General features: G+C 45.2%; 1 protein-coding gene and 1 pseudogene across 1 annotated transcript in view; both read right to left on the bottom strand.

The window, feature by feature from the left end:
* The window catches only part of TET3 (tet methylcytosine dioxygenase 3), a 386,815-nt gene that overhangs the window by 273,089 nt on the left and 87,554 nt on the right, over positions 1-26,172 (bottom strand). The window contains exon 3 of the mRNA XM_078666542.1: positions 5,703-8,304. Coding sequence (XP_078522668.1) covers positions 5,703-8,304 — 2,602 coding nt within the window. The remainder of the gene's footprint in view (positions 1-5,702; positions 8,305-26,172) is intronic.
* On the bottom strand, positions 16,640-17,838 carry LOC144792031 (calpain-15 pseudogene; annotated as a pseudogene).

A 26,172-nucleotide genomic window follows, 5' to 3' on the forward strand; every position in this document is an offset into this window, starting at 1 on the left:
GAGAGGGACATTTCCAAGCAGGTTTAAGGTGCCAGTATGGGTGAGAGGTGTTTGGAAAGAGGGATCCAGTGACACCAGACACCGGACGAAGGCGTGTGCGTGACCCAGAGGCAGGGGAGGAAGCTTCAAAGCAGCGCCGGCACAGCAACACTGGACTCAACGGCACGGATGGATATTCGACTTGAAAGATGCTGGACCTAGTAACAGTCTTCAAATGCTGATTTTAATACACACTTTCGTGTATACTGTATTAAGTTCCACAACACTGTTGCTCTGTATTGTACAGAGTGAGGGCGATAGATAGAGTGAGGGCGATAGATAGAGTGAGGGCGATAGATAGAGTGAGGGCGATAGATAGAGTGAGGGCGATAGATAGAGTGAGGGCGATAGATAGAGTGAGGGCGATAGATAGACAGATAGAGTGAGGGCAATAGTGAGGTCGATGTCTAGATCGATAGACAGAGTGAGGACGATCGATAGATCGATAGACCGAGTGAGTGCGATAGAAAGAGTGAGTGCGATAGAAAGATAGAGTGAGTGCGATAGATAGACAGAGAGATAGAGTGAGGGCGATAGATGGACAGAGTGAGGGTGATAGATAGATGTGTGTGGTTGTGTGTGTGTGGTTGTGTGTGTGTGTGGTGGTGTGTGTGTGGTGGTGTGTGTGTGGTGGTGTGTGTGTGGTGGTGTGTGTGTGGTGGTGTGTGTGTGGTGGTGTGTGTGGTGGTGTGTGTGGTGGTGTGTGTGTGTGGTGGTGTGTGTGTGGTGGTGTGTGTGTGGTGGTGTGTGTGTGGTGGTGTGTGTGTGGTGGTGTGTGTGTGGTGGTGTGTGTGGTGGTGTGTGTGGTGGTGTGTGTGGTGGTGTGTGTGGTGGTGTGTGGGTGTGTGTGTGTGTGTGTGTGTGTGTGTGTGTGTTGGGGTTGTGTGTGTTGGGGTTGTGTGTGTTGGGGTTGTGTGTGTTGGGGTTGTGTGTGTTGGGGTTGTGTGTGTTGGGGTTGTGTGTGTTGGGGTTGTGTGTGTTGGGGTTGTGTGTGGGGTTAAGAAAGAACAGTTTTTCAAAAAGGCTCCCTGAATAAATTCTAACACTCAACAATATCCAGGTCCAAGTACCAGTGTTCAATGACCATGCCCTCTTCCGCCAAAGCACTCTTACATCTTGTATATGCCAACAGCATGCCAAAAAGATCTAGTTTAATTGCGTCCAATTCATTCTTGTGCAAGCTTTTTGGAATTTATTGCAACTGCAAAAGATAGGCGATGTTGGTGGGGAGTGCACAGTATATCAGTTTTTTTCATTGCCATTAACAATTCAGAATGTTGTTCATTATCCGGTGAGGAGGGTTCCAAAAGGCAAGATCTGTGATAGACCGCAATGATGACTCAGAATACATTAATGGTTGCAGAGCCTCTGGCCAGAATAGGTCATCATGAAAAGTTGCCATGGATATGCCGGTCAGTAAAAATACAGATCAAACTTGGACCAAAGGAAAAAACATCACACGCCTTTAAGCTTGGATGGGACAATCTAGTACCCGGTGGGAGGGTGGTGGGGAGGGGCAGAGGTTTGCATGTTGGACAAAAGTAACAAGGAAGTGAAAAGGCAGTGAGATGCATAAGAAAGAAAGTAGGGTAAATCATCCCGCATAGAGAGGAGGATTTAAGTAGAGGGAGCAAACAGGTTTGTCTGCATACAAATCCAGACACAGAAGTTGCTGCAAACATTTGTTTCGGAACTGTTTTCATTGTGTTGTACAAAAAGGGCACCTGTCAGCTCCCCTGTCATTGGTCTTATGAAAGGAGGAAAAATAATAATGAAGAATGAATTCCTGAGAGAATTAAACAATTACTCAGTAGGCAAACTATTGTCTGTGGGTGTATATTTGCTAACAGAGAAGACAGATACAGGTTTATGTAATACTCTTCAAAGATGAAGCAAATAAAGAGATACAATTACTAGACCCCTTTATCCGATGTAGAGCTTGTCCTGTTCTACACCGTAAAATACAAACAATAAACAAAGTATCACTGTTAAAGAGAAGAGCAACAACAAATCTCGTCATACTATGATGCAACATGGCATTTGCTCCATGCAACTCAGACCTGAAGACCATATAATAGATTCAATTTCTTAGTTGGATTTGTCCATTTACATGAGGTGTGGAAAACGTGTAATATTTTACTTGGCATAAGCTACAGCCATTTTGGCTGTGGTATCCATTTAAGTTTCCTTCGTAATTCTTTCGTCTTTTCACTCTGCTTGTGCTACCTATAGTTGACTTCCTGACTCAGCTAAAAGCAATGTACGTGCTGAGAGTTGTAGCTGCCAGTACATATGCGAACTGTCAATCATCTATTGCTGCCATAAGCATTTCTGTTCCCCCTCCCACTTTGCTGACCATGTAGTTTTCATCTGTCCTTGTTTGCTGATAATTCTTCCTAAAGCTTGTTCTCCCTATTTCTGTTCACATGCTTACACTGCACAAAACCTGTATAAAGAGGCCACTGGTTTGTGAAGCCAGTGTACTACCTCAGGCAGCACTTGAGAGTGCTGTGTGGATGTGGTCCCACTTATGAGTGATTAATAAACATGTTATTTATTCCTACTCCAGTGCTGATCTCTACTTTGTTGGTTTTTGAACCCATGGACAAAAGGGTGACCCTGCATCAGTGTACCCCTAAAAAGGTACATTTCCACAGAGGGTGGACTGCAGTAAGTGTTCGTGGTGGCTTGACCGTGCCCCCAGTGGGCTGGCTGAAGTCGGTTATGGGTACTTTCAATAGAGTGCTCCCTTAGTGGCTTTTTACAGTGCCTCTAGAGTGTGAGGCCTTCTATTGGCACCAAGGGGATAGTGCACAATGAGAGTTCATTCCGGTTATAAGGTGGACTTTATTGTGGTGCATTCCCTGTGGAGCCAGTGATGCTCATGAATGGCTGTTTCAATGTAAGATAGTCCCACTATAGATGGTAAGCACTCCATGCATGTCTACATCTATTCTCACACTAGCCACACTAACTCATGCATTGTGAAGTTTCGACAAACCATGATTATATCATACCTTCAAAGTTCACATACATCACCCAAGGGTTTCCTTGTACGTCAAACTACAACCAATGCCTTTTGCAAGAATGCACTTTAAGGGCACTTCTGAAACCATGGCAAACAAGCATTGACATAGCCAATAGGTCTCGCCTTTGGGACCTTATAAGTGTTTAGCCATACAACAGTTGATGTTGGTGCACCATGGATATTGTGCTGGATAACTAAACACTTATGGTCCTAAAGGCGAGACCTATTGGCTATGCCAATGCCTGTTTCCTTAGTTACAACGTTTCAGGCAGAGCTCAGCCACCTATCGTTCTTCAGAAGACATGAAATGGAACTGTTTCAATATCAACCCATTTAAAGATTGAGACACAGTGACCAAGTAATGCTTAATATGAGAATGCTTTTTCTCAAACTCTGACCGCCCTCAAACTCCTCTCTTAGAGACTGTAATTGCTTTCTCACAAACTAGTGCTATCCATTTCTCCAACATATGAACCACGTGCTTGCATCGTATATGTGACACTGCAGCCAGTTCTGTGTTTTGTAAGGAACCATATTGCATGCTGAACAATTTACTCCTATACTAATAATGCAGATTTAACAGTCGTGTAGCAAGGATATCATGGGCCCCAACACAAGTAGGTGCAGTGAGCCACAGTGCCAACCAGATGGGTAGCAAAAACATTCATAATTGGAGTGGAGGGCACCACCTACGACCCCTTGACCCCTGTGCCATTGTACCTCCTGCACTAATTATGCCACAGCACTGAAATTGATGAGGTTCAACTCCCACAATACAGGGTTGTTGGTTAAGAAATCCCGGGCTGGGTGTGCTGTACAACACATCTGACCCCTAACTAGGTATGCTTCTAAAACAATTGACGAAGTGGACACAGACTTAGTGCACTGCCACCTCAACCAAGGACCAATGTAGATGATTCCCTGTGCCCTGAGCAACTACGTCTTGACCTTGCCTCGAGGCGAGGGAGGGTACAAGCTTTGCTCAAAACATATCAACATGTCATTAGCTCACTATTTTTTCTAACCAGGCCTTTCATTTGACAACAGTGCCTTCTAGGAGATGCAGTTTTGTTTGTTTGATTTGAAGCAATTGTCACAACATACTTCATAATTGTAATAGAAACTATAGGAGTGATAGATATTAGAAAGTGATTAACGACGTAGCCGTAGAAAACGCGGGTGTTGTTTGCAAATTCTGAAATGAAACAATTTTAAAGGCATCCTTCGATCCAGCACATGACAATGGCGGCCGTTGAACTGCTCCCCTGGAGGTTCTCGGTCACAACGTCATCACCACCTTCAGTGAGGCGACGGTCCGTGCCGGTCAGAGCAGTCTCTCATCTACCCAGACTGGGCGCGCGCGCACAGAGAGGGAGCGCAAGGGTATATTGAAAGACGGTCCGGTCACATTATAGAGTCCTTCGGAGAGCTTGAATGCTACGGTGAGTAACGCTGGCTTGGAAGGGTTCAAATTACCTCAGATGCATTTACTTTAGGGGGGGGGGGGGGGAGTACATTGCAACATGAGGAAGGGTGGAAGGAAAGCAAACAGCAGAATGCACAGAATGGACAATTTGGATGTAATCCAACAATGTCAGGTGAAAACAATACGTGTTTGCATTTTGTGGAGTGTTTCAGCTTTCAAAAAATCTACCAATATCACTTTTGTGATCGCTATTTATACTGGGAGATTATGTGGTCTAGCGGCTAGAGCAGCAGACATGCAACTGGGTAACTAGGTTCAACAAACCCTCTTACACTGAATCAGTAAGACCACACATTTGAACGGGCGGGCATGCGCAAGAAAAACAAGCAGCAGCTAAACACGCGAGTGGTGTGCGCCGTGCGCGCTGCAGTAATTAACAAGCAGCAGCTGTTTTCGGGAGTGGTGCGTGCGCGCGCAGTTCTCACTTTTCAACCACTGTCCTCGTGCTTGTGGCACGCCGCTGCTCACTCCCGCAAGGTGGGTGCCGCCACAAGCACGAGTGTGTGCTTGAAAATGAGCAGAGCGACGGCTAAAGGCTCTCCTACGCAGCGCATACGCGCTGTGTAGGTGAGACCTAAAAAGGAGCATTTCACAACCTCATCAGGGGGTATTAAGTTCTATATAAATGATACAAATGCAATACCTACTTGAAAACACAGACAGCATTTTAAGCCACTAAAGGAGTATTTAAGTGCTAACCAATTGACAATACAATTAGTGTGATTTGCCTTTTAACCTCCTGCCATTTTATTGATAAAACTAAGGTGGTTAAAAAAAAAGCCTGCATGGAATAGTCACAAGTAAATCACATTAGTCAGGACAATGCCGAAGTCCAGTTTTAATCAAACTGTTCTTAGAACCTTGATTGGTTTTCAGTGGAAGACTGCACAGTCATACAGCAGTAATAATAAAAAGGAACACAAATTAATAGACTAGCCTACTTTAACTGTGTTCTTACCAATTGTTGGCCAAGCCATATAAGACTTCAGATGTAAAAGTATCAACTTTCACTAAATCAACCTCAAACCTGTTGGCGGGAGCTCTGAAATTTGTTTACAAGTTGACCTTTGAAGTCCAACAAACAATGCTGCAGATGGACCGTGACTTTAACACAGATATTTTCCCAAATAAAAGAAAAATTTAACTTACCTACGCAGTCACAGGTTGGAAATTCTGCTTGAGCCGTCTTAGATGGAGTGTCAAATAAGCTTTTAATTGGAGAATCCAGATATTTTAACGGGGATTCCAAAAATCCACTCAAAGATGGGATGAAGGGTTCATTTTTTGTGGGCGTAGAATCAAGAAAAGGATCTGCATCTTGACTTTCATCAGGGTAGAAGCAAGTGGTAGACAGCACCGTCAAAGCACCAGAGGATTCAATTTTAACCTGCTTTGGAGATTTAGCTGAAAACAAATGCTGAGAAATTGCTTGAGATGTGGAAACCGTTGTATATACACAATCAGAGGATGAAGTGGAATTTGCAAAAGAGGTTGCTTGGGTAAATAAAGGAGAAGTGTTGGTTGGTTTTGGAGTGAGGGGAAGAGAAGAGGTATACGAGGTCACCTTTGTCCCGAGTCCTTCAGTGCTTTGTGATGGGAGTGTGGAATTCACTAAAGAAAAGTCCTCTCCAAATTCTGCTTCAAACTCTCTTATTAACTCTTGAAATTTGGCATCCACGGAGTTCATTTCATTTTGAATTGGCAGCGAGTCCACATTTACCTGTTTGGTCATCATTTCATCTGGTTTAGAACTGCTGCTCAACTGAGAAGTCAACAAGCAAGAGGTGTAGTTTGAAACATTGGTGTCACCTTGGGTTTGAGTTTCTTCCGCATTAGACGGCCTTGGAGTGCACATTTCTTGGGTGCCTGAAACATCGCTACTTTCAAGCTGTTTTTGCAACAGAGACTGTGAACTGAGCTGTGATGGAGAGGGGAGAAGCTGTTTAATGCCAATTTCAGAAAGATGCTGATCTGTTTGAATTTCATTTGAATGATTCTCTGTACTTTGGGATTTATCAAACCCTTCCTCTTGTATTTGGATCATGGGTAAACATTCAGAATTAGTATCTTTCTGTTTTGCTTTCTTAATCTGAATTACTGCTTTCTTATGCTGTTTGGCCTTTAATTCAACCTGGCCTAGCGGAGGTGACTGTGGTCTTTTTTTCCCCTCTTTTGCAGACTTTTCAGTGTGGTTTTGGAGTGTATTTTCAGACTTGGGAATCCACCAGTTTTGCTGCTCCGGTAAATTGGGTAGGGGTAGGTTCTCATCCTGAAAAAGATGCCTTTTATGGTGCATGTTCTGCTGATGTAGAACTGGCCCCTCTTTATGAAAAGTATTTTCTTGTAAAAGCTGAGACAACTGCTGGTCAGCTGTCAACTTATAGATATTGTTAGAACCATTGTTCAAATTTGGGGCTTGGGGCTCAAGCTTGGGTTTAATGGTTTTTAATTTACTATTAAAAACGTCCGGTCTCTTAAATTCGGACTTGATAAAATCATTTGCATCGCCTAAGAGCTGTTTTAAACCACTCATTGGGTCACCATCTGAAGGACACTGCTCAGAATTTAGATCCCACAAATTGTTCTTAGCTTTGACGTCTGCACCCCAATCTGTAGAAAATTCCTTTTTGATTGGTGTAGGGTCATTGAACAAGCTAGGTGGATTTAAGAGGTTGTGATCAGGGATGTAGTGCGACAGTTCTTGATCAGTTTTCTTCACTTGTTCCCACGAGGCTAGCATTTGAGCATGTGACATCTGCATCAACTTCTTTTCAATGTATGGTTGAGTGAGGTCGTTGACAAACATGTCATTATTGCACATGGGTAAAACATGAGATTTGGCGCTGTCGGAAGGGTTTGGGTGTACCATATGATGCTGTGAAGGCAATGAGAAGGTTTGTAAACGGCCATTGTGGGGAGAAGGAACTTCCCCCGACTGTTGTGGAAGAGCAGATGACAACTGAGTAAGTGCTTCAATTGCAATGGCTGTCTGAAGACTGATGTTTTTCTCCTTTGCAATGCTCAGTGCACTTTGAGAGAAGGGAAGGGGATTTGAAGAGCACTGTGAAAGAATGTTCTCTATAGCTGGTACATGATCTAGAAGGTCTGCTTTCCCTGGAGGCACATTATGTACCTGATTGAGCGGATGAGATGGATTTGGCTCTTCGCGGATGGCAGACTGTATTTTCTTCTCCAGCCATTCAAGATAGTCTGGGCATTCTGGACCTTCGCAATTGCAGTTTGGGGGTTTCACGCCATGTTTCGCCAGGGTCAGAGCAGTTTTGAATGAGTTTAGCTCCTCAGCAGTTGCCAACTTATTTGAGACTGAAAGTGGTGGAACACCAGCACTATCTCTACCCATTTCATAGTTGAACTTCTCATACAAATGCATGGACAGTTGTGATTGGGGTAAAGATACTGGCATGGCATAAGATGACATGGCTTCAGCTACTGCAGAGAACGCAACCAAGTTTCTAGCATCCTCAAGATTGGCATTGTTAGGAACTACTGCTTGACTCAATACAGGCATGGCAGCCCCCCAGTTAAGCTTTTCATTTGCATTCTGATCCATTGAATGGCCGTTTATCCATTCTTTTGCCTCCATGATCATTTTGCTTCCCATTTCCTCGCAGGACCCGTTTATAAAGTTTGGAGGAACGTCTGTTTTCAACCTTCGTTCAACATGATTAACCCTTCCTCCTTCCAGACGGTCAGTTTTGAGTCCATCACCCAGGCTGCTCTCAAGACAAGTCTAAAATGTAATGGAAAGAAATATTTTAGAAATTAAATTATGAAAAATTGTGGTTACATTGAAACAAAAATGTAGAAATATCAAGTGATTCCCCTGAGCAGTGGCCTTTTTATTATTTATAAGGGAGGTCCCCAAAATACAAAGAAGGGAGGACCCCAAAATACAAAGTAGGAACAAATTAATTGAGACCAAATCGTTTTTGGTATTCTTATATGAGAAATATTTCAAGAAGAGCATAAATGCCAGAGGAAACAATGCAACTTCTAGAAAGGTATCTGAATCCTACAAATTTTCTAATTCAGTGTTTTAGATTTCTAGCTTAACAAGTACTGACATTTTGTTTTTGAATTTCTACTTCTGATAAGCAACATTTAATTGAAAAACACTGTGACCAAGGAAAATAAAATTCTCAAGCATAACACAAATGGCAACCAGTAGGGACAAGCATTATTCTTTGTACTGTGATGCATCTTAACCTAAGGAACGCTTGATTGCAACTGCTCTCCACCTACCCTGATATGATAACTACAATGTCCGCAATGCTTTTTAACTAGGAGGCAGACTACTAAAGTACAACTTAGAAAATCATAACCTATTAGAAGGTGGCACTATTTGGGGGATTATTCACATGAAGGTAAGCTATAGAGGAATAGTCAAGAATGCACAGTATAAACTATAAGTGAATTCTCTCAATCATGCAGCCCACAGTATATCATAGGAACCACAAATTATGTAACGTACAGAGGGGATCATTTTAAGATAAAACGTATCTACTTCTGCACAGTTCCTTTAATATGACACGGATTCAATGGATGACCTTATATCGTAAAACAAGCAATGGCAAAGACAATATGTATCGCCTATGAAAGAGCTATTGGTTTTGCTAATAGGTTTAGCCATGTTGTACACCAGCGTGGCTCCTGTTCGGCATGGCTAAAAGTTAGTGCCATAAAGCGTAGCGGCGTAAAGCGGCAAAGAGTGTTGTGGAGAGGCGTAGAGGGTGTGTAGACTAGAGTGGCATGGAGCGGAGTACATGGTCATAGAATAGAGTGGTGTAGTGTAGTAGAGTAGAGTGGAACTGATTGGCACTGTGTAGTAAAGTGGAGCGGCGTAGAGAGGAGTAGTGAAGCAGAATAGTGTGTCGTAGAATAGAGTGGAGTAACGTGGCCCTGAGTGGTGTAAAGGGAGTTGTGTAGAGCATCGCAGAGTGGAGCACTGGCGTAGAGTGAAGTAGAGTGGTGGTGTCCAGGGTTCGAGGATGGCTCGAGGCTGTGGGCTCGGCCTTCATGTGCGCCCTCAGCAGCGCTCGGAGAAAGTGACAACTCGGAAGCGGGAGAGGGACATTTCCAAGCAGGTTTAAGGTGCCAGTATGGGTGAGAGGTGTTTGGAAAGAGGGATCCAGTGACACCAGACACCGGACGAAGGCGTGTGATATTCGACTTGGACTCAACGGCACGGATGGATATTCAACTTGAAAGATGCTGGACCTAGTAACAGTCTTCAAATGCTGATTTTAATACACACTTTCGTGTATACTGTATTAAGTTCCACAACACTGTTGCTCTGTATTGTAGTGTGCTTTTAATTAAGGTTATAAGGAAAGGATGAAGCAATGAAATAACCCCTTCGTGATTTCAACCTGTAATCTAGACGTTGCACCCAGATTTCCGCAGTTTCACGCAGTAGGTACTTTAACCCGCTACGCTACTAACACTGAATGCAAAATCTACCGATACCCCAGGACAATAACCCTACAACAGATGGGAGAAACGGCAAGTATTGTATTGCCACGCCTGAGAGAACCTTAATTCAAGACCACTTAGCGGCCTTGTCTTCTGGTCCTCTGATCCACTAATTCACAAATTCTGCAACAAGCCTCTAGGTGAGAAATTCTCCCGCCCTAGGAGGTGCCCAGCCACCAACCCGTGCTCCTGAGCTTTGGCTACGTGTCCCGGGACTGGGTGAAGCCTAACCTGCTAGGGAACAGCGCAGCCGAGCACCTGGAGAAGCCACCAAGCCCACTGGTCCAGGCATGGCCACCTCACATCTTCTCAAGTGTGTAAGAGCCGGGGCTGAGTTACAACGGGACTACAATCCGGCAGTCTGTCGGCACAGCACAGAGGCGGAGATCCACGCAACGAATGAACCAGCAGAGAGACACTGGGAGGCGGTGATTGATCCTCGTCCCATCCTCTCTAGCCCGGGGGTGCAGCTTCCAGTCGTGCTGTCTTGGGGCCTGCAGGGGGCCAGTCCCCCTGCGGCTGGAGCCCGTTCAGCACTGGCCCTCTCGTGAGTAACAGGGGTGAGGCGGCAGCACCAGCAGCACCAGCAACACCGGTGCTTCCCGGTGTGAGTCTGGGGCCTAAAGACTGAATTTGCGGGCCACATTCAAACAATTCTTTATATAACTCAAACGACGAGTCATTGCCCGACTAACTGCCTGACCCTAAAATGGCGGATGCTAAAAAAAAAAAATAAAAAAAAAAAAATAAATCGATCTTTCATAGCGAGGCCACTAAAAAAAGGAGCAACGTAATTCTCTCTCTAAAGCACTATACAAGCACGATCACTAACCAATGGCTATCAATAACAGAGTGAAGCGCCTTAATACAACACAACTGGCGCATCATCGCCTTACTGTTGCCCGTCTCTAATATGGAGGACGCCAACGATCCCTAGAAGTGAGACCACTCGTGGAGCGCCAACTCGGCTATACCACAGGAGACCATCGCACATACAGCGCCTACGCGAATCTCCTGGGAGCTGTAGTAATCCCAAATTACAAACTCGGGTGCTGCACGCAAATGCTATTAACAATATGGCGGCCTCCCATGATGCATCTGCAGGCTTTGAAACTGTCCCTTCCACCTCTCCTCTCACCACTCTTAACCTGGGGGGCGAGCTGGAGGACGAGGCGGACGGCGCTTCCGAGTAACATCGGGACTGGTGCTTTCGATGGAACTTTGACAGTGCCCCCTGGTCGGAAACCATAACTATCTGTACTTACCGAGGAGCCTGAGCAACCCTTGGCCGATGCCCGTTGGAGCTGACCTATAGAGCAATAGAGGAGTTTGGCTCTCGTTCATCCCCTTGGCCGTCACCTACTCAGCCGGACATTGTTTTCCTCATCTCTCTGCTGTGTTTCCTTCCCTCCCCGCCTCCTCCCTCCGTGATTCTTTGGCTGCCTCCCCTTCTCCAGCCCTGTGTTGAACCGTGTAGTCAGCTACCTTTATTGTTTTTTGTTTCATTTTGTATATCCTGCCCTTTTGGGCTCCTGTTGGGTCCTCCATCATGGCAGCTTCGACCTATCCTCTTTGCTACTGGGCTGCTCCTTATCTGCCTGATTTATCTTTTTATTTTAGTCCACCCCCCCCCCTTCTCCATGGTCTCCCACAGCCCTCCCTTCATATACTTTCACCGATACTCAGGTCGATTTTGTCTTTCTTGCACTTTGACTGCTTTGTTCCCCCTGAAATACTTTTCCCCCTTGCCGGTCTGCCTATCCGCATTCCTTAACCATGTTTACCATTCCCCCTTTACCTTTCATTCCCCATAAGACGTGTGTCTTGGCTATGTTACACGCTACCAACTCATATTATTTTTAATCTCAGGTTTTTCTCATATGTCTATACTTGGCTCCTGTAATTTATGTAATTATGTAACCTGTAACTCGCTGATCCTCATGTAAAGCGCTCGGATACCTCCGGGTCTAGCTAGCTCTCTATAAAACTTTGCAAATAAACAAATCGAGTGTCAGAGTGGGGAAGAGTTTATTGGAGTAGAGCGTCATAGTGGAGTGTCTTGGAGTGTTGTAGATTGGAGTCATGGAGTACAGTGGCCTGGAGTGAAGTGACCTAGAGTGAAGTAAGGAGTAGATTGGCATAGAGTGCAATGGTTTTGAGTAAAGTGGTTTAGAGCCCATTGGCGTAGAGTGTAGTGACATGGAATAGTGTAGAGTGCAGTGGCACAGTGTGGAAGTGAAGAGGCATAGAGTGTATGGCGTAGATTGTTTCAGATTGGCACGGTGCAGAGTGGCACGGCGCAGAGTAGCACGGCGCAAAAAGAAATGGCATAGACTATAGTAGTGCAGAGTAGAACACAGTGGCGCAGAGTACAATGGTGTAGAGAGGCATAGAGCACAGTGACGGAGAGTGCATTGGTTTTGAGTAAAGTGGTGTAGAGTGCATTGATGGAGAGTGCCGCGGGTAAGAGTAGAGTGACATAGAATGCAGTGGTGTAGAGCAGTATTGTGCTGAGTGCAGTGGAGCAGAATTCAGTGGTGCAAATTAGATTGGTTAAGAGTAGAGTGAAGTGGCGAGGTGTGGAGTGGTGCAGGGTAGAGTGGAGTGTAGTAGAGTAGTGGCGTGGAGTGCACTGGCGGGAGTAAAGAGGCAGAGTGTAGTGGCATAGAGTGCAGTAGAATGGTGCAGACTGCCGTGGCAAAGAGTGGCATAGAGAGCTGTGGCATCGAACACAGTGGTGCAGAGTAGACCGGCATAGAGTGCATTGGTTTTGAGTAAAGTGGTGTAGAGTGCATTGCGTTAAGTTCACTGGCAGAGTGCAGTGGGCAGAATATAGTGCACTGGGCTAGAGTAGAGTGGCGCAGAGGAGAGTAACGCAGCATAGATTGGAGAGGAGTGACAGAGTAGATTGCTTCAGAGAAGAGTGGAGTGGTGCGCTGTAGAATGGAGCGGTACAGGGTACAGTGCAGAGGTGTGGATGGCAGTAGTGGAGAGTAGATTAGAGCGTAATGGTGCAGAGAGGAGCGGAGAGGCACAGAGCAGAGAGGTGCAGAGAGGAGAGGAATGGTACAGTGTTGAATAGCATAGAGTGGATTGGTATAGTGTGGAGGAAAGTAGTGCAGAGTTGAGTGAAGTGGTGCAGAGCAGAGTGGAGTGGGGTAAAGTAGAGTATGTATGATGTGGTAGCACACTGCCATTACAGACAACACATTTTCAATTGAAATGACCAATAGATTGTTTTAACTGTACTGTTCTTTACACCTTTATAGCAATTCTTTTCTCAACCAGAGATATTTGGGCCTACAGTTCTAAGGAAATTACACTTGCATGTCCAACTTCAAGCCCTACTGTTCTGTATTCAACCCCTTCAACTTATTTCGGCACAGTCTACCAGCTATCTCATATCTTCTCCTGCCACCATCCCAGTCACAGATTCGGTCAAAAACACTTGTTTTGTGTTTCTTCATCCTCCTTAAATCACCCATTCACTTCTCCAATTGGAACGGTTTCTCAAGGCTTAGTCCTGAGCCCACTTCAGTGCTCTATAAATAATTTAACTCAACTTCCTCCACCCCTGAACGAATGTTTCATCTTTTAGATTTTCTTACTACTTACAAGAAGATTACAATCATTCCTCCTTTTCTATCTCCTCTGACCATTATCAAAAGACTTATCAAAAGTATAATGCACAAATGCGGCTTTCTCCAGATTGGTTTGCCCCAGTAGTTGCTTATGTCAGTTGAGAAAGCCATCACCACCACATTAATGTGTTATATCTCATTAGGCATAATTTGATCTCCAGTTACCAACACTAAGTTTACTTGCTGTCCTCTACAAAGTATTTATTAATCTCTAATCTACTGCTTACCAACAGTAACCAGATACACTCAAACTCACATACTGCATGCAGAAGGTCTAAACTTTCTTGCTTCTGTCAAACCACCCGCCACATTGCTCGGTTATTGCTCTTTGAGTCTGGTGAACCTCCTTCACTTCATGTATACTTGCTCTTTAATAATATGCAGAACATCAATTTTCTCCTCATGAGAGAGGCCATAAATCACACAGGTTGCTCACCAAATGACTTAACATATCACCTATCAACTTTTCCTTCTTCCATACCACTTTGCCCTTGGGTCCACCGGCGAGTCTGTAAAATACCCATTTCCATTTTTATATTTCTCGATGTAGGTCTGCCTTGAAGGTCCAACATGCAACACGTCATCTCCCTCACCTATATTTATTCCCAACAACCAATGCTGTTCAATTGGCTGGTACCCTATAACACTATGCAAACCATTTTTCCTCAAGTATAAACTTGAACAGGTAACTATACTTCTACTAGACCTTTCTGTGTGTTCCCTAACACAGACATTATGAAAGATCTCGGCATCACTTTCTCATAAATGTTTCTACTTTAGGAATTCTAAAAGGATTTTGAGCAATTTCAACCTCTTCATTGTATGTCTGGGGAAATGTCAAATTCAGGAGTACCTAAAGCCATGTGGATTCAAAGCAATAACGATAAGAAAAGGCTACTTAAAAATATATACCCCTGCAACCAACTGTATTGTGTAAATCTATAATAGCACCACAGGCGCGTTCATAACACATCACTTATTTGTTCGACACACAGGCCACATTTCTAAGGAACAACAGCTATATCATCTGTCAAGATGTTGAACAGTTCCATGTGTTGCATTGGTCTCGTGCTCAGCTTCTTTATTCAGCAGCTGAGTTAAGATTTCAGCTACCTATTAACAACCTAAACTGATGATCCAGCCTGTCAGCAACAAATTTGTTTACAGTAAAAAATGTGTGCAAGACATCTTACTGGATAAAGCTCCTGTAATGTTTCCATAAACATTCATTTAAACAAGGATTTGCAATGCAATAGGTCTCGCATTACTGAAAGTTTGAGCTATTGCTGTTGCAAACAATAATGCAAAGCCAATAGCTCAAACTTTCCGTAATGCGAGACCTATTGCATTGCAAATGCTTGTTTTTTTGGGAGCCAGAGAGGCCATGTAAAGGTCAGCAGGGCACAATCGGAGCACATCTCTGGTATTTGCATACACAATCCAACTCTTTGGTTCCTGGTAACAGTAGCCTAACACTGTAGGCAAACATGCACACCTTGTTTAGATCTACCTTAAAGATGAACATCTCAGACTTTCCAGATGTAATGTAAGTTCACTGAGAATGCGCTACAGTAACCACTTGTTTCACGTAAAGCAGTCAATGGCAAGGCTATACAAATAAAAATATAAATGCCCTGCTTGGACCCAATCCTTGGAAAATGCAGCAGTACTTGTAGGCCATACCAGTGGACGCTGCGTGCTCAATAAATGACAAAGAGCACAGTGACTAAGAGGAGACAAGAGCTAAATGCCCCAAGCCCAAAGAAGCACAAGATCAACATACTCACACAAAGAGAAGAGGAATAAGAGCATCCATCACAAATAAAACAAAGCAAGAGTATGGTGTACACTACTGTGGTAGAATCTCAGATACACTTCTACCTGCCCAAGCTTGGTCCTTCTGCCATTAGTATCACCCCGCAATTTTACTTACGACCTTTCATAGGCTGGCAGGGATTCACAGATTGTCCATGCGGACACACCGAGCGAGGGGTTCTCAAATCCATGAGTAGCCACATCAGTGGCAACTAGGGGCTTCAACGAGGCCACTGAAGGCTTGATAATTAGTCAAAGCAAAACTAGAAATGATAAAAATGGACATGTCAGGGTTGATACACTTTCGAAAAAGGGTGACTTAAAGTGGAATTACCTCAAGAAAAACTGACGAAACTAAGGTTTAGAACTTGAGAATCCAGTGAATACGGATCTCTTGGTCCTCGTTTAACTCTTCACAGCATAGGGCGCACCCTCATTCGAAACATTTTACATTAAAGGCAAGTGACGCACTGGAAGGTGGAAGTGACGTGGTAGGATCAGTGTTGATTGTTGAGTTGGGAAAAGAGTCTGCAAAGACAGTCACAACCACAGGCCACACAAGATCTCCCCCCCCCCCCATTAGAAAGCACTGAAGGGCAAATGAACTGCATGTTGCATTAGTGCTTGTGAACAGGAGTGGAGCCAACTCGTCTGAAAGACATTATAAATAAACATATCGCAAAGGCACCATTAAATACATCAAGATTAACTTACTCAAAGAAAAATGCTTTGGTCACTACTGAGCTCTACAGTAATATAAGTGTGAACTTTAGTTGAAAGCCATGTTTTTTTAGGTGGCTCTGATTTAGCAAGTGTTCTCCACACTGCCTATGTGACTCTTTTCAATGCAGAGAGAGGGGCCCCAGAGATGATCTAACTGAACAACCTGATTGGCAGGCGATGACCCCCACATGACTGAAGGGCTCCCAGCTCTGTGACACTAACTCTAAACAGTAGGATGCAGCAAGACCTCCCAGGACCTAAAACCCAAAGACTCTCCATCTATAATCTCCACTTGAAACACGAGTAGAGGTTTCCATTCACTCTGAGGTACTAACCAAAGACTTACAGGCTTAAAGATTCATCTCCTCTGCATGCCAAGAAGCTACCCCACATCAACTTCCCACACAAGTTACCTCACTGCAAGTAAAGACTATGCCATGGTTCTGCACTCCCCTCTCGACACAAGCTGACAATGTTCTCCCGCAAAGCCTTGGCCTCGCCTTCATCTGTCTGCCGGCGCTTCTCCACATGCATGCTCTCCCTCCTCTTGAGAGGCTTGAGTCTTTTGCCCTGCATCACATACTGCTGTGGTGTGTGGCACTCTGCACAGTGCTTGGACTTCAGGCCGTTGAGAAGCATACAGGCTGGGCAGGACCACTGGCCAGGTTGCTCTGGGACGGGAAAACATTGCGCTGGCCTGCGAGACATGGCTTTGGTGCCGCATGGCGGTTCAGTTGCAGTCCCTCCTCAATCCTGGCTGCACTCTGGGCAACTGCTTTGGGCTCACTAGGAACAATTTGCTCCTGGAAGCCCTGCAGCTTGGAACAGTGGCAGGCCATGCACTTATGGGTGCTGGTGGGGTTCCGTAGAGTGCACTTGGAGCATGACCAGTTTGAGAAGTCTGGCCTGGAGGGACTGCAAGGGGTAAACCGCACGGTGTCTCCAGTCAAGTCAATGAGATCAATGCCTCAATGAACTCCGCAGATCTTGCATTTGGTTTCATCCGAAGAGTTCAGCAAAGAGCATGTGCCACAAGTCCAGTGTGAAGGAGAGGCCTCTATCTCCTCCTCAAGGACACAGAGACGCTTGCTGGCACTCAGTTCCTGGAATCGTGGGGCTGGAATGGGACGGTTCAGGCTCTTCTGCCCACAGGGAGCCTGCAGTGTGGGCTGGGAAACATCAGGTGCCAACGGTTGCATCAAAGGAGGCACGTCCCAGCGGCTACGTGGTACAGGGTTGTTCTGCAGACCAGGAGAGAAGTGGGCTAAGGAAGGTTGCTTTGGGACTTCAAGTTCCATGGAAGTGGCAATGCTACCATTGGGGTCACTACTATCTGTGGGGGCAGTGGGCTGTGCCCAGCCGCCACTATCTGAAATCCAACAGGGGCTATCACTTCAGGGACCACCAGTGCCTCGGTGTATCTTGGGCAGCGAGAGCTTACAAGGCCCACCACAGGCCGAGCAGGAGTGTGCAACAGGGGTGTTGTGCAGAGTGCAGCATTGACATTCCCACCCGTTAGTCTGCATGACTACCTTAGGACTCCTGGCATCCGAGTCCTCGCTGTCCACTTTTTGCACCACATCCTCCCGGGCTGTTGGCTTGGGTTCAGTCAATACACCGAGCACCGCAGTTGTTCATCAGTCACAAAACACGTGGAATGCGGCACTGTAAAAATGGGTCACTCAAAAAACACAGCACAGACACAGCAATAGTTCTCAGCAGGGCCAGAACTGCAATCAGCCTTTACTCGCAGGAAGGAAACTAAACGAGTGCTGTAGTGAACCCACGGTGAAAACCCAGGACAGAAAACACCTACGTTATGCATTCCAAGTGAATAGAGCAGGTCATAGGAAGAGGGGGGGGGGCACGTTTTCCACATACAGAATATATGAGCTAGCATTAGTGAAACGTTTCCTCACACACATATGCACACGATGGTTACTGCAGAGTACGCTTCCCTGTTCATACACAATAAAAACACCCACACCAACAGTTAGAGCAGGGTAGCGGCAGGGCAACCTCCCTGACATGTACATATATCTATAGACAAACACACCATCTATAGCAATGCAAACTTCCCTGTGGACAACAAAAACACCTTCAGCAGAAGAGCAAGCTTCCCTAGCAGAAATCCCTGCCCTTACCGTCCGGCATTGCTGTGTATCTGAAGACAACTGTGCAAGTCGACAGGAAAAACAACGTTCAAACGTGCGCGGGCGCGCGCCACTGCGAGCCATGGCCTATTGGTGTCTATTACGTGCACCAATCGCGTAACAGACACCAAAAGGCCATGGGAGGAGCAATGCTCCCGCCTGGGACCAATTGCGTGCAGTCTTTTAGAATAAGACGCAAACAAAGGCCAATGGGGGAGCTATAAAGGAAATGCACGAGCGTGTGCGATTCCTAAGTCAGCTTACATACCCTGTTTTTCTCTTACAAAATGTCTTGTGCTGCGCAGTGCACCGCTAGGCGTGAGACCTAAAAAATTAACATATGAAATAGGCCCCTAGGGATGAAAGACTGGAGGATGATCTGGTAGATTGGTCAGGTCTCATGGGAAATAGGTCTCTGAGCGTGTAAGAGGATGGAGATGAAGTGGCAGGGGGTGCAAGTATACAGAAAAGGGGCGCACAAGACGTGTAGGCCAGTGGACTGACAAGCACTCTTGATGACGCTGTGAAAATGATATGTATGGAAGCACAGTTGGGTGGGAACTACATGGAATGGATAGGACACTGGGGTCAATTGGAAAATGACCATCATGCGACGCAGGAGGATGCTAACTGGGGCTATGTGATCGAACTGTACGTAATGTTGGTTTGGAGTTTACCTTTCATTTTTGTATTATTTCTATGTCTAAGGGATGAAAGCTTTTATATGAGGAAAGTGGGACAAATGTATCTACATAGATTGTGCCAATTTATTACGCTTGTTACAAGATGCTGTATGATGCGATACTCAAAAATATTACACAGAAAAAAGCATATGCACGATTTGTAGCTAGATGGTTAAATAAATGTTATATTTATTTATGTTGCATTGTGAAACATTTATTTACAATATTTCACAGGTTGGAAACATAAACACGCCCTAAGATGTGTAGTCTTAAGAAGAAAGTCATGCATCTCACAACATGACAAAATAGGAGAATAATTGTTTCTGTTGAATGTGGAGTTTCAAAAACTTTTCTTGATAACCTAATTTACTCAGTACTCTTCTCTTGTAAAATAGCAGTACGTATGCAATTTAATGTAAGGTACCATTTTTTTTTTAGGTTTGATATAATATTTAAGTTTTAATTTTCTTTTACCTCTCTAAGTAAAGGCTCTCCATATTCAATCCATAAGAGAAACCCAATATATCGCCACTGAAACTAGTGTTTGTGTTCAACAACAATTGTTCATCTTAAGTTCATGGAGATGTTTAAAGATTGCTGCCATTCATGGGGGGATAATGGTTTTATTCATGCCCGTAATTCATCAAGAACTTCCTTCAAACTTAAATCTCGACTCAATCTGTTCTATAGGAGTTATAGGATCGAGTTGTTCAGCACTATAAAAGACAACATCAGTTGATCCAAAATGTAAATGACTTGCAACATATGAGGGGGGGGGGGTGAAAATGTGCAGCTCTGTGTATTATTACATATAATTTCAGACAGCAAATGATGTCTGTGCCAGACCTAGGAATGACTTAACTATCACTCTGGAAGAGTTTAACCCAGTATTAAAATCCACTGTGATGTATCAACTCTGTAATTATTGGAGGTACCATACACATTAACTGGATAAAACCCAAACACTTCTAAGGTATCTTTGACAACATGGCTCAGGTCAGATTACTTGAAGTAGAGAGGTTTTTTGTTTCTAAGGTTTGTCATGTACAGTTCTGTGTGAAATACATATTTATCACTGATTTACATCAATGACAAACTAGTTATGTCATATAACCCTTAAAACTCGGCCATTTTGTATATGGTATGCTAATACATAAAAGCTCCTTCTATTGTTTTATTAAGTTATATATAGTTTTGCGGACTCATGATGCCGGCTACACCCTCTTAGGATAATTCAAAGTTTGCCATGATAAAAAGTGCTCCTGTATATCAAACACAACTATAACCTACATGGGAGAGAGATTGCCCATTGCCAGTACTGTGTTCTATGATGAGTTTCGTGCCTCTGGGGAACCGATCATTCCTTTTAAAGAAGCCCATGTTTTGGCTAACTGGGTAGAAAATAAAATCTTTCCATGGGCAAATATGAAAACACAAAACACAGTACACACAGACTCACAGAAACCCTACTAGACTGTCAACCGTGACAAAAAATGTAGTTTCAGTCCCATATTACTCCCTAGGCTTTAAACATCCTTTCCCATAAGAAATAAAATTGATACAAGGAAACAAGGATTTAATCTTCTAGAATTATTTATCATATGGCCAACTTTGAGAGCCAACCACGGCTCCATAGGAATGCCAGTGGGCACATGCTATCAAGAAAAGATGCGATCACGCTCAGCGCAAGACCGCCAATATATTAAGAGAGCTGGAACTATGTGTGTACATGCGTAGTATTTTCCTTTTGATTTTTTTTTGGGGGGGGGGTAGGCAAATAGAGAGGTGAGACATCTAAAGAGGTCAATAGGCGAGACCTATAAAAGATTGGCAACTTTACACCTCTGCTCCCCAAAAACACAGTGTAGGCCTATCATACCAAGCCTCCCTTATTTCCCCATCAACAGGAATCATCAGCGGAGGTTTGGCACGACATTCACAAAAAACGTTTAAAAACATTTAAGGTGAATGATTAACACAGCACATAGCGCATAGGGGATTCTGCTTGTGCAGAATCCCCTATGCAACAAATTTCACTAATAAAAAATAAATGACTTCATTTCTTACAAATACAGAATACAGGGCGCTGGACAAACCAATGTACCAGTAGGAAAACCGAGCAAGATTCTCCCCGTGCTACTGAAGTAAATACTAAATAAGACATTTAGCTATAACCCCTTTTCCCTCCGGCACCAAGAAAGCATGCAACAACGTAAATATGCACTCTCCTCTATAAATCAATCCATTCAACACAAATACACTAGCATCATAACGCCACTGCTCCTTAGTACCAGATGCGCATAGGTTTTTTCAGCAACCAGTATAAAGCAGCTAGAATTTCATGCAGGAACTAAAATTCCTAACACCTTCCAGGGACATGGAGCAACTATCTTGCAATAAAATTCAACACTGCAGTTCAAAGTATTGCAGGTCTAAAATGGGAAAAAAACACAAAAAACACAACATTTCTCTCGGGGTGTAGCTTGAAGGCTGATGATGGCGGACATGTGAGCGGAAAGCTCCGCGCCCGTCGACCCATTTATCCTGTTTCTAGCAGTGATGGCCGTGTCCTGGGGGCACAATGGTGGGGGCCGGACATGCCGGAGGTGACCCCGGAGCCTAATTTGCCTAACCGGAGGACTAGGTGACAACGGAGGAGGGGTGATTTAAAAGTGCAAATGCCGGCGGTGCTTACGCAAGATGGCTGCCCGCAGTCTGGCGGCAACCGGAGAGAGATGAGAGTCCCAGGATAAGCAGCGAGTGCGGCGTAATCCACCAGCGAAGACAGGAACTGCGGAGCAGACAACGGAGAGCAGTCTTGGTGGCATAGGACGCCGTGCTTCCAGGCGCCATGAGGATCGGAGCCTTTGAAGGGGCCTGCCAGAGCACCCAGAGGCTGGAAGACAGGGGGACTGATTGCGGCCATGGCCTCCGTGTCAGAGGTCACTGCAGAAGTGCCCAAGGCGAGGCAGAAGTTGGTGCGGGCCGGGGATCTCGGAGGGCAGGAGACTGATCGCGGCGCAGGGCAGGCCAATGTTGCCCTGTGCGCTGCCAGGTGGGCCTAGGCAATGGAGAAGGCCACAGAACGAGGAGGGGATTGGAGCTGCCAGTGGCATGATCCCGTACCTATGGGAGGGTACTGGCAGAGCCAGTAGAAACGCTGACTTTTCCAAAGTGGGAAACGCCTGATGAGCTGGTTGTGGCCGGATTTCAGTGCTGCTCTTACATGATGTCAGGGAGGTGAGAGAGAAGGGAAGACCGTTGGGCCCTCATGCCACTGCTGGGAGAGACTACTCAGGGGATATCAGTCAGGAGTCACACACTGTGGTGAAGGAGTGGGCTGCAGTGAAGGATACGCAAATCATAACAGAAATGAGGTGAGGCGCTGAACCAGGCTGGGGCCCGGGGAGTTAGTCCCTGACCGTGCAGAGAGGTGTCGGTCAAATCCCTAGTTGGCCATTACACTCCCTCTTGGCGATGGGGAAGATTAGAGGAAAGCAGGTGGGACCTATCCCAGATCAAGACTTGAGAATTAACAAAGCATAATAGCCTAGGAGTCATCCTAGATGCGGTAGTGAAATACTCAACAAATGTGCTCAGAATACCAAAACGGATATTATTCCACCCCCAAACTAGGCTTTTCCCAAAATGTTTAAGCCACAGCCTCATTAGTGCTGGCCCACCTTAAATATATTGCAGCAGGTACAAACCTCAGCTACAGGCTAATCCTACTCTTGAAATCTAGGAATTAAATTACAACAGGCGCCTTGACGTAGCTTTTTTTCCTGTGCTTCTTTCATTGTGTTCAAAGTACTACGCATTAAACTCTAAGCACTGTATGGATGTATTTATATTCCTGCAACTAACATTTCACATGCAACCTGCAGAGAGGGTCCGACCCACCTAGAACTTAAAGTGCCACGTTTCTACAAAACCCAAACAAATCGCTCATTGTGCATAGATGCCAAAAATCTTTAGAACTCCATACCCGTCCGAGAAAAAAACTTCAAACCCACCTCTGTTTCTGGAAGTATATAAAAACAGGATTCTTCAAGTTTCAAACCCTGAGACAGTTCTTCATCAATCCACAAGACCATATCCATCAATCTCTGAAACCTGTAGAGAAGACCAGGATAGCATTCTATCCAGCCAAGAGCACACCAATTCAAGTATCTTTAAACAAGGCAGTCCGAATTGTGATCCATACCTCACATATCCGAGGATTTTAGGCATGCATGCCAGCAGCAGCAATTCTTCCACAATTTAGCTAGACCACATGCCAGGATTAAAGGTGTGCAAAAAATACACCATTGCCACACAATTTATGTAAAATACATTTTGCAGTTATCCGAAGTACATTTTCTAAGCGAGTGCACATGTCACAAACAAAAAGTCAAGAAATACAGGCAGACAGTAGTAAATGTCTTGTTCGATTAAAAAGGTCAGTTGATCAAACATGTGCCACTCAAACCACTCTCCCACAGGCAAAATTCACACTAAATTATGCAAAATGCATGGAAGTTGTCACTATTCATAACACAAACTTTAGGGATTACAGGAGATTACACCAGCCTAACAAAATGTTCACACACCTCACCCAAATCTTCACATATAGGTATGTCCACCTGTAATCACGAGAAATAAGTGTAGTGCCTCCGCGACACACTAATGACGGATGCATGCTACACAAATCCCAGATACCAAAATCAAAAGTAATTTACAGCAACTAAAATATCAGCGTTATATCTCCAAGTCTGCCTCTTGTTGAAAACTAGAGGTTTTCCGTGACGATATGATCTACTGTTAGGGTCAGTTCAAGAAATGTAAGAAAAAAACCAACACATCCTTTAGTAGAATTGCCACTTACATAGGAAGAGGTACTCACAAATTTCTGGAAATAAAATAAATCCAGGTAAACTTAATAATAATAATAAAGGCCAATATTCAACTTTGGGGTGGAGTGAGGGTAAATAATTTAAAACAAAATCGTGCCTAAAATTATTCTCTGATGTTTAAAAGGGAAATCAAGATTGAAAAAGTGCTGCATTCTTAATTGTTAAAACATAATAAAAAAATAAACATGAGTAGGTCAATTACTCGGAGAAAACCTGTTTTTGAGGGAGTGTTTGGACATGCAAGTACCTCCAGGCATATCTTCCAATATATTCCTGCCACAAAAGTAGGAAAATAGGTTCTCACCGCATCTGTAGCCTCCTCACTGACCCCCAGCAGATGTATCATAGGTCAGTTCAACGTCTACATGGCCCCCCTCGCACAAGTGGCCCGCCATCACGACCTCAACATCATCTCCTACGCCGACGACACCCAGCTCATCCTCTCCCTCACCAAGGACCCACACACCGCCAAAACCAACCTCCACGAGGGAATGAAGGCTGTCGCCGACTGGATGAGGAGCAGCCGTCTGAAACTGAACTCGGACAAGATGGAGGTCCTCATCCTCGGACCCACCCCCTCAGCCTGGGACGACTCCTGGTGGCCGACCACACTGGGAACAGCACCGACACCCACCGCCCATGCACGCAACCGAAGATTCATCCTCGACTCTTCCCTCTCCATGTCTAAGCAGGTCAACGCCGTCACCTCCTCCTGCTACAACACCCTCCGCAGGATCTACAAGTGGATCCCGACCGAGACAAGAAGAACGGTGACACAGGCCCTCGTCAGCAGCAGACTGGACTACGGCAACGCACTCTACGCAGGAATCCCAGCCAAACACCTACAACGCATCCAAAACACCTCCGCCCGACTGATAGTCAACATCCCCCGCCGCAGCCACATCACCCCCTACCTGAGAGACCTACACGGGCTCCCTGTCACCTTCAAGCTCCTCACCCACGCACACAAAGCACTCCACAACGCTGTACCAGCCTACCTGAACAGCAGACTCAGCTTCTACACCCCCACCTGCCAGCTCCGCTCCGCCAGCCTCGCCCTCGCTGCTGTCCCCGCATCCAACGAATGACCTCCGGCGGCAGATCCTTCTCCTACCTCGCCGCCAAGACCTGGAACACCCTCCCTACCCACCTACGGCAGACCCAAGACCTACTCGCCTTCAGAAGACTCCTCAAGACCTGGCTCTTTGAGCAGTAGCGGCACCCCCCTCCCCTCAGCGCCTTGAGACCCTCATGGGTGAGCAGTGCGCTTTACAAGTACCCTGATGGATTGATTATCAGCACATGCCTGTTCCTCAGGAGGAGTCATCTTGGTGTAAAAAGCAGGTAAACTCCCAAAGGTTAAGGCACAATGCCTGTGCGCTGGAGGCAGAGATTGGAGAGCCCATAAACCTTTGCACCATGATACAGAACCTTCTTAAATTCACTGACTTCTGCAATGCAGGCCTTAGACTTCTGCAATGCATGCTTAAACCAACGCTGGATGAGTGAGATTCAAATGCTTAAGCATTTATCATCCCTCCTCTGCTAAAGAGGAATGTTTTCAGAGTAATAGAGTCTGTCATGAGATCCAACATGTGTGCTTTTTGGAGCATGCTTTTGTTATTAGTAAGCTGCATGAACTCCAGAAGGATCTACGTTTTCGTGGGCTTGCAAGGCATGCCGGCCTTTTGTCAATTTTCCAGTTTTTGTCTCCGTCCCTGTAGAGGAAAACCAGCTTGTGGCTTTTCAATAACTGCGCAGCGACCTCGAGCGGCCCCTGTCGAGGAGCTCCTTGTCTCTCACCGGTAACAGCATTGGACCAGATGAAATCATCAGAGTGAACCTCGTTAGCGCTGTCAACGCTCAAAAGTCTCCTGCTGCGAGCCTAATCACTGCCCTTCAACAACTTGATGGATTGAGCCAGCCCCTCAGACCTGAACGTGACCCTCACGCACGACATGCTCCTTCACTAGCAACTCTATGGCCCCTGCGCATCTTGCCACCTGGTGACCCCCACTCTGCTGTGACAACTTTATTGCGAGAACTCTTTTTTTATTTTTACTGTGAACTGGGGCTGCGAGATGCCCTGCACTGAAGTATGTCAAGTGGAGTGAAGAAAAGCAAATAACAAATAACGCAAAAAGATAATTATATATGGTGCAACTGTTTGAAGTTACAAAATTATAGCTTATAAACAGAGGATGGAGTGTCACCGC

The sequence above is a fragment of the Lissotriton helveticus genome, chromosome 11, assembly GCF_964261635.1.
Source record: "Lissotriton helveticus chromosome 11, aLisHel1.1, whole genome shotgun sequence".
Classification (NCBI taxonomy): Eukaryota; Metazoa; Chordata; class Amphibia; order Caudata; family Salamandridae; genus Lissotriton; species Lissotriton helveticus.